Raw genomic sequence first — 13,547 nt, forward strand, 5'->3', positions numbered from 1 at the left:
TAGTTTTGATGTGAACAGTTGGGGGAAGCTTGTTTCTCTACACCCTCAAGCACGCCCACAGCAGGAGCTGAGCAGCAGGCCAGACGGCACAGAGCCCTCCTGGGACTGGTTATTTACATTAACCAAGGTGGAAACTTCTCCCGGAGATAGGTGCTGCCAAGAACCCTAGAGGAAGTAAGACGCTTTATCTTTTGCACGCACACCAAGTCTTCAGAGGGCCTGGATGGGTGTGACTCCAAGGAGCTAATCGTCCCGTGCAGGTGCAAATCTGGACCCGTGTTTATGTGGAGGTGTAGACGCAACTGGAGATGACGCGGTTAGTGGCTGACGTGCGTGGGAAAGCCCACCAGCAGCGTTGTTGGTTGGGTTGTCTCTGTAAGTGTGGACAGTGTTGTTGGTGGGCACCCAGTTCCGATTGCCCCGTCTAGACAGGGGTGTGCGGGCACTCAATGTTCCACGCGCGGCCAGGAGCTCGCAGTGTGGTCCACGCCAGTGCGCCTGGAAGCCCAGGGGATCTGTCCGGCACTCCACTGGAGGCTTGGCCCGCGGCTTCGCCCACCTCTCCAGAGCCCCGCTCCCCCCGCTCCCCCCGCTCCCCCCGCTCCCCCCGCTCCCCCCGCTCCCCCCGCTCCCCCCGCTCCCCCCGCTCCCCCCGCTCCCCCGCTCCCCCGCTCCCCCGCTCGGCCCCGCCCCCAGTGCCCTGGCAGGCCCCGCCCCCAACGCCGGGCGCTCCCGTCGGCTCGGCGGCCTCAGTTCCGTAAACACTTTTCACCCCGCCCCCGGCAGCCCGGACCGCACCACTCGCCGCGCGGGGGAACCGTGCCCTCTCGCATCCGAAACACCCTCCCATCCGAGCCGTCCTCGGCCTCTCTGGTTCAAACTGACGAAGACTGTTTCTCTAATAGGTTCAGTCTGTGAGCGCTCGGCTTTCGGAGACTGAAGGGCCCTGGATCCCCTTGCCCCGTCGCGCCGTCGTCCCCCCGCTATCCGGTTTTGTGATGGCCGCGCCGTGGCTGCCTCCCTGGAGTCCCTCAGGGCCCTTTAAATACCGTGTTTGGGGGGACGCTGGGGCTGGGGGGGTTTGTTGGGCTGGTGAGTTTTCGAGGTGATTGTGCTGTGCTCGGTGAGGGGACGCCCAGAGAGCCCTGACCCGGGGTCACTCCGTCGCCGTTCTCCTCTTGTCTACGTGCTGGACCCGGTGCGTATCCATCACGGGGGAGGCGTTGCCGGCTCGGAGGTGACCGGCCAGGTCCAACGGAGGGGACACCGCTGCAGCCCGAAGGCTCCCCTGCCCTATCTCGGAACTCCATCCTGGGACGGCGGGGTCAGGGGCCATCAAGCTCGGCTCCTAGTTCATGTCTTCCCACTCCGCGTCCCTTTGTTTGACCTCGAACTGCCGTCCCGCATGGGAGCAAGGAGCGGGGAGCGGGGCACCGAGTGGCCGCCCCGCGTGTCGGGGTGGACACGGACTTCGGGCCTCGGAGGCCGCTTCGCCGCTGTTTAAATCCTGCTGGACAGGTACCAGCGGCATCCCGCCATCAGGGGCCCAGGGCACCCCCTTCCCCCACACTCCTCGGCCGGGCTGGAGTAGGGAACTGAGCCAGGGTAGAGACCGGGCGGGCCCGGCAGCGTGTGTTTGGGATTTGTTGCCGTGGTTTCCCCGGCACTCTGCCTCCGCCGTCCCCTCCCCCAAGGGTTTGTTTTGACAGGAAACCTGGTGCTGCTGGAGGGGAGGGGCGGCCAGAGGACGTGGGCGAGGTCGTGCAGACTGCTGCTGCCGTCCCCTTGCCGGGACCTTTGGTTAAGGGGAAGAGGTGGAGAAATGCCGATTGGGCCTGGGCTCGAACGCTGAACCCTCAGGTGTTGCTTGTGCTTCCCAAAGCTGCTACTGTAGGTGGCACCACTCGGGGTAATAGCAATGATTTGAGGTGGCACATGGATGAACATAGTGACTTGTTTTCGTTACTATTAAGAAAATCTGTTCCATTAAGTAAGCAGTTTCACAATGATAGAGTTTCCTTTTAAAATAAATATATTTAAATGCAAAAATCTAGTCGAGATAGAGACGCGGTTACTAAATTATAGTACAGGTAAGGAGGGAGACGTAGAAATAGTCATGAAGAGTGGCACTCAAACGACTTAAGTTTGTGAAATCTTAGATGGTTGTCCTGCTACCTTAACTGTGAAGAAACTGGACAAGTTGTCCTTGTCCCCAGTGGGTGTCTCAGCACCCATGGTCACCAGCCCAGTCAGGGACTTTGCTCTTCTTACCTGCCAACGGATAATGAGTTTATCTCAGTGGTTCCCACTTGAGGAGGCTCCCTGCCGTGGTCCTTTTCCTCTCTTCTCTAGGGATTTCATGCATCACCCTGACAGCCAGTGGAAGTTGCCTGATTTGAAGAGGCCCAGGGCCGAAGATACCCAGTCATGTGTGGAAGCAGCTTCAATGCCATTTTGTGAGAGGTTGAGGGCCCCAGAGGGGGAAGCACAGGTATTAAAACAAAACAGACCAGCAAGTGTGGGAGGAGTGCTTTCAAATGTGAAAAGTGCCAGGAATCCTTCTCCCTGATGCTGTAATGCCACGTGTAATGTGAACATCTGCTTTGTAGACAGTGACTGGCTTGTTGGCTTTTATCTAGCTCTTTGTTGGTTCTAACTTGATGAAGACCAGTATTGTCTAGATGAATGGTGTGGGCCCCCTATCCCTCTGCTCTATGGTTTTTGCTTTGCTGTGGATGAATAACTTTAGCGCTGCTATTTAAGACTGATTCTAAAGCAGCATTTTGCAGAAGATGGAAATTTTTCACATCATCTGCAATTTTTTTCTTTAGAGCCCAGACTTAGTCCTCTGACTCCCTTCCCTTTACTACACATATTTGAAGGCTTGTCCTTGCAGCCGGCCTCGATCTGGTGTTGAAGGATGGTACACACTAGAAGTTTCTTGAAATTTCTTTTTTGCGTGAGCTAACCTTAACTGGATGGGTTCAATTCCTCAAGGCCCTGCTGGGTAATCTGAATATTTCACTCCAAAATGTTTATGACTGTAAGCAGTTAACCTTTTTGCTAATATGTGGGGTTTAACTAGGGATTTTGCGGTGCATAAAGAATGGCTCCCTCCTAGAGGATTTTCTATCACTGTAGCGGGGTGGTGGAGAATTGTTTTGGGTGACGTACTCCTTCAGTGATGCCCTTCACAGAATAGCACTTCAGCAGCCATACCAGGAAAAGATCAGCTTGCTACCACATGTGCAAGTGTCCACATGGTGATGGGTAGATGGATTTGGCAGAGTGGGAGTGGAAAGAATGAGCAGCACACCAAATTTTCTCCAGCCAAACTGGAGTGGTAGAGAGCATGGGTTTTAGGGATCCGCTTCCTGGATTTGAGTTGTGCCTCTACACTGCTGTGAACCCTTGGGCAAGTAACGCAATCTCTCTGGGCCTCAGGATCTTATTATAAAATGGGGATAATACTGATACATTAGCTAACAAGGTTATAATGAGGATTCAAGGAGATAAAATATATAGAGAACTTATCATAGAACAGTTATTGAGTGCTTATTACTACCTCAATAATAAGCACTCAATTACTGTTAGCTGTAATTGTTGTTATTTGCTACACCTGAGTTTCTTTAAGCTCCTGGAACTGTGGGTCTTTGCTAGTTTGAATTTTTGGTGCCTTGCAAATGCACTGAAGTAGGCACTGGGAATTGGAGAGGAGAGTCATCGCTTCCACCAGCAGCTTAAAATCTAGTGGGAGACAGATATGCACACAAGTGTAGTACTGTAAGTGACTGCGTAATGGGAATATGAGTAATGTGAGTGAGGCAGAAAAGAAGGAAAACTCAAGGTGTCTTATGAATAGGAGTGTGGCGTAATTAGTTCATGCAGCTGTACTCACTGAGCTCCTGCTCTAGCCCTAGCGGTGTTCTAAGCTCTAGCTGGCTCATTAGATGCAGTGAGTGTAGCTATCAGGGAAGGTTACCTCGTAGTTGGTGACATTAAATTTCAAATCTGAATGACAATAGGGAGCCAACCACAAGGAGATCAGGGAGAGGAACATTTCAGGGGGAGAGAATAGCAGGTATGAGTGCCCCGAAATAGGAAGTTTGGCATGTCTGAGGAACCCAAAGAAGATCATGAAGGGTTAGTGGGAGAACACTGCAGAATAAGGTGGGCAGAGTTAAGATCACAGAGGGTTGTAAACCATGGCCCAGAGACTTAGGAAAAGGGAACCCACCTAGGGATGAACTCTTAAAAAGGATTATCTATTTTGCCTTTTCTGGAGGGCTCTGGCCTATTTCCTGTTTTATTCTTTAGGCACTGTTCAAGAAGGACATCAGGACAAGTTTGACTGTCTAGAAGAGTTCTTGTAATAGAGTGGTATTTAAGCTATCACAGCAGTGGGCACAATCAAAATTTCAAAACTGCAAGAGGTTGGACTGTTCTGAATTTGAATCTTGAAGTTTCAGTTCAGCCTGTCATCTTCTCTTTTAACCTTCTATTTGGAAATACTTTCAAACTTACAGATAAAGTCGTGAGAATATTATAAGGAATACCATGTTGCCTACCTTTTTCTCAGATTCACCTATTAACATTTTGCTCTATGTGCTTTATTATTTTTTCTCTCTTTCATTTGAATCATTTGAGAAAAAGTTGTATATGTCATGGCCCTTTATTCCTAAATACAAAACCACAGTACATTTCAACTTCAGTATATTTAACATTGGATAACAGACAGTAGATTCAAATATTGTTAACAGTGCTATTGATAGACTGATACTGTCCTTTACAGCATTTTTGCTTCAGTATAGGATCCACTCTAGGATCACCTATTGCACTCAGTTATCAAGTGTTTTTTTTTTTCATCTGGAACATATTATCAACCTTTCTTTGTTTTTTATGACATTACATTTTCGGAACTTGTAACTTCTTTTAATAAGAATAAAATAATAGTTGACATCCGTCAGGCACTTACTAGGAGCTTAAGTACTTGACAGATACTATTTCAGTTAATCTTCACAACACTTCTACAAGGTGGATACTATTATTGTCCCATTTTACAAATGGTAAGTTCTCTGTTTCTAGTCAGTAAATAATCAAGAGGAGCCGGGATCGAGAACCCAGTCCACCTAGCTCCAGAGACAATGTTCTTACGGCTTCAGTGACATGTATTATCATCAGTGTATCTTTGCAATTCTGAACCAGTGCAGAACTATTTGCAGATAGAGTTGCTGCAGAAAGGAAATCAGGAAGTAAAGCTGCACACAAGCTGAGGAATCACAAGCAAATTAAAAACCAATCTCCTCTCTATCTGTAGTGAAATACAGCACTAGCCCCTTCAAGCCCTTGTACCCATTCACACCTCTTAAATGTCAGTAGTCTTACTACCATTCATTTATTCAACAATAAATATTTGAATAAATATTTGAATGCTTGCTGCATTCCAGTGATTGGTCTCAGAAGAAATGACATTATATTTATTATCACAAAGTGATGGAATAATACAATCAAAAATGTGAGTATGACAGTACTTTTCTTTGAATAGTGACCTGGTATCATGTTGGAGGCTTTGCTTGGAGTCATCTTCAGTCTTTTCTGTTGACTTTACCTTTGACCAGAGATTAAATCCTCCAGGTATGATGAGATGTGATGTTTCTGAAAAGTTGTTTGATTTACTTGTGAGTTGCAGTGGCGAAGGTTAGGTAGATCTAAGTTTGCATAAGGAGTATTACCTTTCTTAAATATACAGCCTGGTTTCATTATCATCAGTCTAAGGGATAATCCAAAATAGTTTTTAAAGCAATCTAAATATCCTCGGTGGCTTTTGAATCAAGTAGGTTTGTCCCCAGGTGACTTACTTGGAAACTCAAGACCGAGAAAGGTAAGAGCAGGTATGAAGGAACTTGCGGAAGACCATTCACACAGTGATGGGCCATTCGCTTTTGGTTTTTGTCTGTCAAACAAGTGCCAAGAGTTCTGTTCTATGTTAACTACCAGCCTTGTTTGTCTGTTGAAGAATACGGTGTTATCCTGACATAAAACTGTTCTTCCCTCCAGAGTGTTTAATTCCTGAGGCAATGATATTAACAAAAAAAAGCAAATAATAGAAAACATTTGTATATTGTTTACTGTGTCAATGACTGTTCCAAACACGCTGCATGTATTGGGTACCTGAAATCTCACACCAACCCTATGAGTTAGGTATTCTTAGTAAGCCTATATGAGGAAACAGACAACTTTTTAATAGAGTAGTAATGGGCATTTTGGCTTCAAATACAGGTTTCTGTTTGGATACACTAAGGCCCAGTTGTAATGTGGAGGCTTCTACCCACTAAACAAGAGTTTCTAAACATTTTGAAGCTTTTAAATTTTCCATTGCAGCCCCTGTGCCAGGAACTCTACCTCCAGTGAATTGCTGGAAGAAAGTGTAGTTTCACATTGTTAAGCATGACTGCCATAAGCACATTTAATTTCTCAGAACTTCTAGTGATGCCTCATGGAACTCTGGGTTTGGAGCATCATATATTCCTTGCTGAGAGAACCTTATGACTGGCCCAACCTCTCAGAAAAATGTGCATAAAGTCACACGGCACATTAATGATGAACCCAGGCCACAAACCCTGGACTCCTGACTCCCAATTATTTTAATCTTTGCACTTTTCTGCCTTGTTAAACACAATTAAGAAACCTACCAAGTGTGCTATCCAGCTAAAGTAGAAAAATGAAATGGACAGTTAAAACTATTAAGCTAGTTAATAAATTCTCATGGCTGGAAGCTCTTATTCACTTTCACTTGGAAAAACAGCCAGAGCTCATTTGAGGGCAACCGTAGTAGAGAAGAATTAAGAGCAGAGCATGCATAGCACAGCAGTTACATTACAGGGGAATAACTGGGGGAAAAAATGACTTAAAGTGGAAACAAACTTTAAGATATTCAAATAAGAGCATGACAAGGACCTGAGAATTTTGAGGTTTAAATCTAATAAGATAGGCTTAAGCAGTAGATTCTCTGCTCTAAGGCTTGGGCTTTGGCAGTACCAGGCTGGTTAACTTGTCATGATATCAGGTTGCAAATGTTCTGGTTGAAGCTGTACCAAATGAGATTCAGGGATTCTGATTTAGCTGACACTGAATGAATACTTGTCATATACTTGGCGCTGGTCGTGGACAAGACACAAACTCTGCTTTATTAAGGAGATTCAGAAGTAGCCATGGGAAGAAAGTAACAAGGAACTAATGTACAAGGAACTAAGCGCTGTCATGGAGATACAGGAGACGCGCTGCAGACATACCAAGAGGAGTGCTATTCACTTTGGCTAGAAGCAAGGCTTCCTGGAGAAGGTAGCATTTGCAAGAAATGCCATCAGTGGGACATCAAATGTTGGCAAAGAGAGGAAGCAAACTAGAGGGGAGGGTGAACATTGCATTTAGGATTTGGGGTTTGGTGGCAGTGAAAGGTTTGAAGTAGCCCCTTTTCTTCTGTCTTCTCTCGCCTTCCCCTGAGCAGATTGGAGTTTAAGCTCAGGTAGAATTTAGTCTTCATGAGTTAGAGGAGTCTGTTTCACCACTGAGGATGCAAGGGCTCAAGACTCTTATAGCCAGTGTTCATGGCTTTGGGATTCTGGGATAAGGTGAGTGTCTCCACTCCACTCCTTGCCCTTCAGCCTGCACAAGTGGACTCTAGTGGTTTTCTGCTTGCAAAAGTGGTGGGCTCAGCAGGGATACATTTCTGTGGCAGGATTGAAGACTGTTGTTTAGGTGAGGCAAGGCGCAAATGACCTTAGACCTTTCACCCTTATTAGATCCCTCTCAGACTCATCCTTGTCCCCATCACCATCCAAGGAATTAAAAAAATTACTCTTTTTCTCTCAACAAAGGCTAGTGCCCCTTCTCCCACTCTGCTAATCCTGAGCCTGCCTCTCCTTTCTTGCGTTTTCTCAACAATGCCTTATTCCCCCTTTTCCCATCTAGTAGCATTCAGTACACAGTTTTAGGTAACTGGACTTGAGAACCACAAGAATAGGGCATTGTCTTTGGTTGGTTACTTTCCCCAGTGCTCAGTGCTCAGTAGGCACTTGTTGAATATTAATGGAATCATTGAAGAAACTGCAGGCATTTTCAGACATACTATACATAGTTGTGGTTTCACATTCTGGCCGCTTTAAAAGCACTGCATCCCTCATTGCATGGGCTGGTTTAGGTTTAAAAGGATTCAGTGAACTCTTCCTCTCATTATTGTCAATCCAGGATTTGAGGTGCCTTTCTCCTTGAGCCCGGGTTTCCCCTTCAGTGTCAGGTGATACCATATTCACATCAAGGTCAGCTCCCTCATGGGCCTGGCTGGTGCTCCTGGGCCCAAGGCCTGGTCATCGTGTGTGCCTGTGATCTGCTTTCTGGGTAGTGTCCAAACCTGACGGCCCTTCCCTGCGAAGGATTCTCATGTCCCAGAAACACTGGATATAGACACCAAGGGACTGGTTTTATCGTGTAGTAAATCCCCTTATCCCTCTGAGTCTGTTCCCCTACTTGTGAGTCAGGATCCTACATGCTTGTGCATTCATAGGGTTGTGATGGGTACTTTGTAAATTGTCAAATCCTAACCATATATCAGGTCTTAATCTTCATATCACAGCAGTTCACGTGGAAATGGAGGGGGAAGAAGCTAAAGACTTGCCAGCCAGAGGTTTCATGCGGTCTTCCCCATTCCCCAGGAGGTTCACAGAAAGCATAAAGAGGCTGATTTCACAGCTATTTTATCTGAAACAAAGCAATAAGAGCAATAATAGCAGCTAACATTTGAGTACTGTGCCAAGCTCTTTAAGATGAATTCTATTCAATCTTCTGGCAACCCTATGAGAGGTTAGTCTTTCAGTCCAGTTTCACTATGAGGTAGGTAGTTAAGTGACCTCCCCAAGGTCTCATGGCAAAAGGCAGAACAGAACGAGTGATCTGACCCAAGTCCCACACTCCCGCCTTCTCATGTTTCAGCAACCCAGGAGGAGAGAGCATGTGTCCTGCATCTTTTTTAAAAGGACCTGTCATTGCTTAGAGCTTCACATTTATAGTGGGTGTGTCCTGAGTAAGCTCACACCTATGGCTGTGGAATCCCTTTTCAGAAAGGCAATCTCGATGACCTAGTGATCTGGCCTAGTCCGGCCAAGGTGCTGGGGGAAGGATGAGGTCATCTGGAGGCCTTTCCAACACAGTGACACTTGTGGGGACAGTTGTCTACACTGGAAGAAGCATCGGTGGTTCCTGTGGAAGTACCACAGAACATTGACGCAGGGTCTGTTTGTCTGTGCAGGTGCTACCTTTTTACCCACACTTAAGTGACGCAAAATGCCCTTCAATGGCGAGAAGCAGTGTGTGGGAGAGGACCAGCCAAGCGATTCTGATTCTTCCCGGTTTTCCGAAAGCATGGCTTCGCTCAGTGACTATGAATGCTCCAGGCAGAGCTTTACAAGTGACTCCTCCAGCAAATCCAGCTCTCCTGCTTGTGAGCCGATGGGGGAGCAGGGTTTGTGGGTGTCGGGGGTACTTCTAGATATGTGTTGGATTTGAAAACTCAGAAACGCCTGAGAGCAACAGACTTCCCCTCCTTTCTAGATGCACCAGAATAGCACTGCAGAGGCACTGCAGCTTTCCTGGACACATTCTCAGAAATAAATAGCCACTAAAGTTTACAACCTGCTGATTTTTATTTTGATCACTGCTTCCGATCTGTTTCGGTCTGATGATAAGTCAGGACTTCAACCCCATCTGTCTTTTCTCCCAAATGGCAGAAAGCCATTCCTTAAGATTACTTCTTAGATCCCCACTGAAGGATAAATTCAAATTGGTCTTTTCTGATTATTCCTGATTTACATTGAAGGAAACTGGCCTTCATTGAAAGGTCAGGAAGGAAGTGAAGTAATCTAAAGGGTTTCACGTTGATTTCAAAAAATATTATGCAAATCACCCCAGGAAGGTACCCACAAGGAGAATTACTACATTAGGGGTGTGAGAAAGAGTTAAAAGAGAGGCCACAGCAAAAGGAGATATCTTTTTCCCGTTTTTGTGTGTAGAAACTAGAGATGGGTAAAGCAGATGTGTTTGCTTTTTTTTTTTTAATTGGCACTTTATTTAGTAAATATAACACCTTTAACTGGCAAAGCAAATGCAGGAAAAAGCAACTAATGTTTAATATGCTGAACTGTCCACTTCTTGCAAATTGCTTCATTTGTATTTTAAATTTTTACATTCTCATTTTTTAAAACTTAGAAAATACATAAGGATAGAGAAAAGAAAACATTGCCTATGATATCACTCAAAGATGACAGCTGGCAGTGCTTTGCCGTATCTTTATCCTTCACACAGACATATGTGTGTGGACTCTTCTTGCTTAGTATTATAACTAAAACATTTACTCATGATTACATGTTTTTGAAACATTGGTTTTATGAATACTTATTACTTTACCAAGTGAATGTACGGTAAACTTAACCATTGATTAATCACTGGACATTTAGTTTCCATTTTTTTTTTTTTTTTTTTGCTGTTATAAATAGTGCTTTATGAACATCTTACTGCATGAAGCCTTTCTGGAAAGACTTTTGGATATCACTGGATTATTGGACCAAAGTATGTAGACATTTTTAAGGAGAATCTTGAGTCAGACCTGGCAAAAGAAATTAACAGCAGCCACCCCAGGTTTCTGTGCCTTTTCTCACTCTTTATACTGTATGTGGTGTTGTTGCATCTGACACCAGGGTACCTAGGCATCCTGAAGAAGGGTTTTACCAATTCTGTGTATCACCTTTCTCTTCTTCCTCCTCTTTCCCTGATCCTCCTCCTCATCTTCTCCTAAAAATTAGGTAGCCAGGCGCAGTGGCTCACTCCTGTAATCCCAGCACTTTGAGAGGCTGAGGCAGGCAAATCACCTGAGGTCAGGAGTTCAAGACCACCTGGCCAACATGGTGAAACCCCATCTCTACTAAAAATACAAAAATTAGCTGAGCATGGTGGCATGCACCTGTAGTCCCAGCTACTTGGGAGGCTGAGGCAGGAGAATCGCTTGAACCTGGGAGGTGGAGGTTGCAGTGAGTCAAGATTGTACGACTGCACTCCAGCCTGGGTGACAGAGCAAGACTCTGTCTTGGGAAAAAAAAATAAATTAGGTAGTAAAGTATTACCTGTCACTGCTGTTGTTTGACACATGGTTTTAATTAAAAGAAGCTAAGATTTCCAACAGTGATTTTTAAAAGACATGATTTATTAGAATAGTTTCTTAGTATAATCTTTAGAAATAACTCAAATTCTTCATTTACAACTTCCTACTGAGAAGTAAAATATCTGGCTTCTCAGATTTATTCTATTTTACTTTTAATTATGTAAATTTATTGAGTTCTTACTATCTTCTTCTTAACTTAAATTATCTCATTCAGTCACCTCAGGCCAACCCTGTGAGGAGGAAGGCTATGCCTCAGTGAAATCCAATGATAAATACCAATTGGCAAAACTCAGAGTGAACCTAAGCGTTTATACTATACTGCCTATACATTTAAAAATTACAGTTTTTGGCTGGGTGTGGTGGCTTACACCTGTAATCCCAGCACTTTGGCCAAGGCAGGCAGATCATCTGAGGTCAGGAGTTCGAGACCAGCCTGGCCAACATGGCGAAACACCATCTCTAATAAAAATACAATAATTAGCCTGGTGTGGTGACATGTGCCTGTAATCCAGCTACTCGAGAGGCTGAGGCAGGAGAATCGCTTGACCCCAGGAGGTGGAGGTTGCAGTGAGCTGAGATTGCACCACTGCACTCCAGCCTGGCAACAGAGTGAGACTCCATCTCAAAAAAAATAAATAAATAAATAAATAAATATTACAGTTTTAAAAATCAGTTATTTCATATTGAGTTTACTTAATGAGACTTCTGAATTACAGAATAAAAATAATTTTATCAATTTCCTATATAATACATATAATAAGTGCAGATTTCAATGGGCACTAAAAATGAGGTAATTTAATTTTTTTTTTTTTTTTTTTTTGAGATGAGTCTCGCCCTATCATCCAGGCTGGAGTGCAGTGGCACGATCTTGGCTTACTGCAAGCTCCTCCTCCTGGGTTCACGCCATTCTCCTGCCTCAGCCTCCCGAGTAGCTGGGACTACAGGCGCCCGCCACCATGCCCGGCTAATTTTTTTGTATTTTTAGTAGAGACAGGGTTTCACCGTGTTAGCCAGGATGGTCTTGATCTCCTGACCTCGTGATCTACCTGCCTCGGCCTCCCGGAGTGTTGGGATTACAGGCGTGAGCCACCGCGCCTGGCCTGGTAATTTAATTTTTAAAAGTAACTTATAATGGGCCTATATTAATAACTTGGTCTCATAAATATTTGAGACAATGTTATCAAATATGGTAACTGAAGCTATTGAAGGAGTTCTTAAATTTTTGAAGCCTTTATTAAGTGAGGGAATTCACCTATTTTAATATATAGTCTCCTGACTTATAAAACTCTGAAGTATATACATTCTGATAAATTAAACCTTATCTGCATCAGGAGGCTTCATTGGATGACAACTTTTCTTCCGCAACATTAACTGGCTTTTGTTTTTCTTTCAGCAACAAGCCCTCCAAGGGTTGTAACATTTGATGAAGTGATGGCTACAGCAAGGAACTTATCAAACTTGACTCTTGCTCACGAGATTGCTGTAAATGAGAACTTTCAGTTGAAACAAGAGGCCCTCCCAGAAAACAGGTAACCTGGGGGCATTTGTTGTATATAAACTGCTGAAGATTCTGTGTGTGTGTGTGTGTGTGTGTGTGTGTGAGAGAGAGAGAGAGAGACAGAGAGAGGGATACACACATATTTACACTGATTCCTGGAAGTTCTTGTATAATATCCTCAGGGGTAAACATTTAGTTCTGTAACAAGGTCTTATACTTGTTTTAAAAAAATTCTCGCTGGGTGTGATAGCTCACACCTATAACCCCATCACTTTGGGAGGTGGAGGCGGGAGGATTCCTTGAAGCCAGGAGTTTGAGACTGGCCTGGGCACCAAAGCAAGACCCCATCTCTGTAAAAAATAAAAATAAAAATATTATCCAGCATGGTGGCATGAGCCTGTAATTACAGGTACCCGGGAGGCTGAGTCGAGAAGATCATTTGAGCCCAGGAGTTTAGGGACTGCAGTGAGCTCTCATCATGCCACTACACTCCAGCCTGGGTGACAGAGCAAGACCCTGTCTCAAAAAAAAAAAAAAAAAAAAATTCCTGTTTGTGACCAGCCCGGCCAACGTGGTGAAACCTCACCTTTACTAAAAACACAAAAATTAGCTGGGCATGGTGGTGGGGCGCGTGTAATCCCAGCTACTTGGGAGGCTGAGGCAGGAGAATTGCGTGAACCCAGGAGGTGGAGGTTTCAGTGAGCCGAGATCACACCACTGCACTACAGCCTGGGCAACAGAGTACTCCGTCTCAAAAAACAAGAACAAAAACAAAACAAAACAAACTCCCCTAGGATACATATTATCCATAACCTTTAGAACTCAGTTTATATGTCACTT

The 13,547-nt window shown here is 44.9% G+C and overlaps 1 protein-coding gene across 8 annotated transcripts in view; it reads left to right on the top strand.

Annotated features, from left to right (window-relative positions):
- Positions 1-228: 228 nt before the first annotated feature.
- TCP11L2 (t-complex 11 like 2) overlaps positions 229-13,547 on the top strand; it is a 47,149-nt gene continuing 33,830 nt past the window's right edge. The window contains exons 1-5 of one of the 8 annotated variants that reach the window (XM_055358934.2): positions 1,100-1,198; positions 2,353-2,491; positions 9,305-9,496; positions 10,548-10,620; positions 12,603-12,738. In XM_055358934.2, the coding sequence (XP_055214909.1) occupies positions 2,360-2,491; positions 9,305-9,496; positions 10,548-10,620; positions 12,603-12,738 (533 nt within the window). In that variant the 5' untranslated portion in view covers positions 1,100-1,198; positions 2,353-2,359. Of the gene's footprint in view, positions 317-1,062; positions 1,199-1,393; positions 1,519-2,352; positions 2,492-9,304; positions 9,497-10,547; positions 10,690-12,602; positions 12,739-13,547 lie in introns of those variants that run through there. The other 7 variants (XM_063694274.1, XM_055358935.2, XM_063694277.1 and 4 more) reach the window with 7 other exon arrangements.

Source organism: Gorilla gorilla, chromosome 10 (assembly GCF_029281585.2).
Source record: "Gorilla gorilla gorilla isolate KB3781 chromosome 10, NHGRI_mGorGor1-v2.1_pri, whole genome shotgun sequence".
Lineage (NCBI taxonomy): Eukaryota > Metazoa > Chordata > Mammalia > Primates > Hominidae > Gorilla > Gorilla gorilla.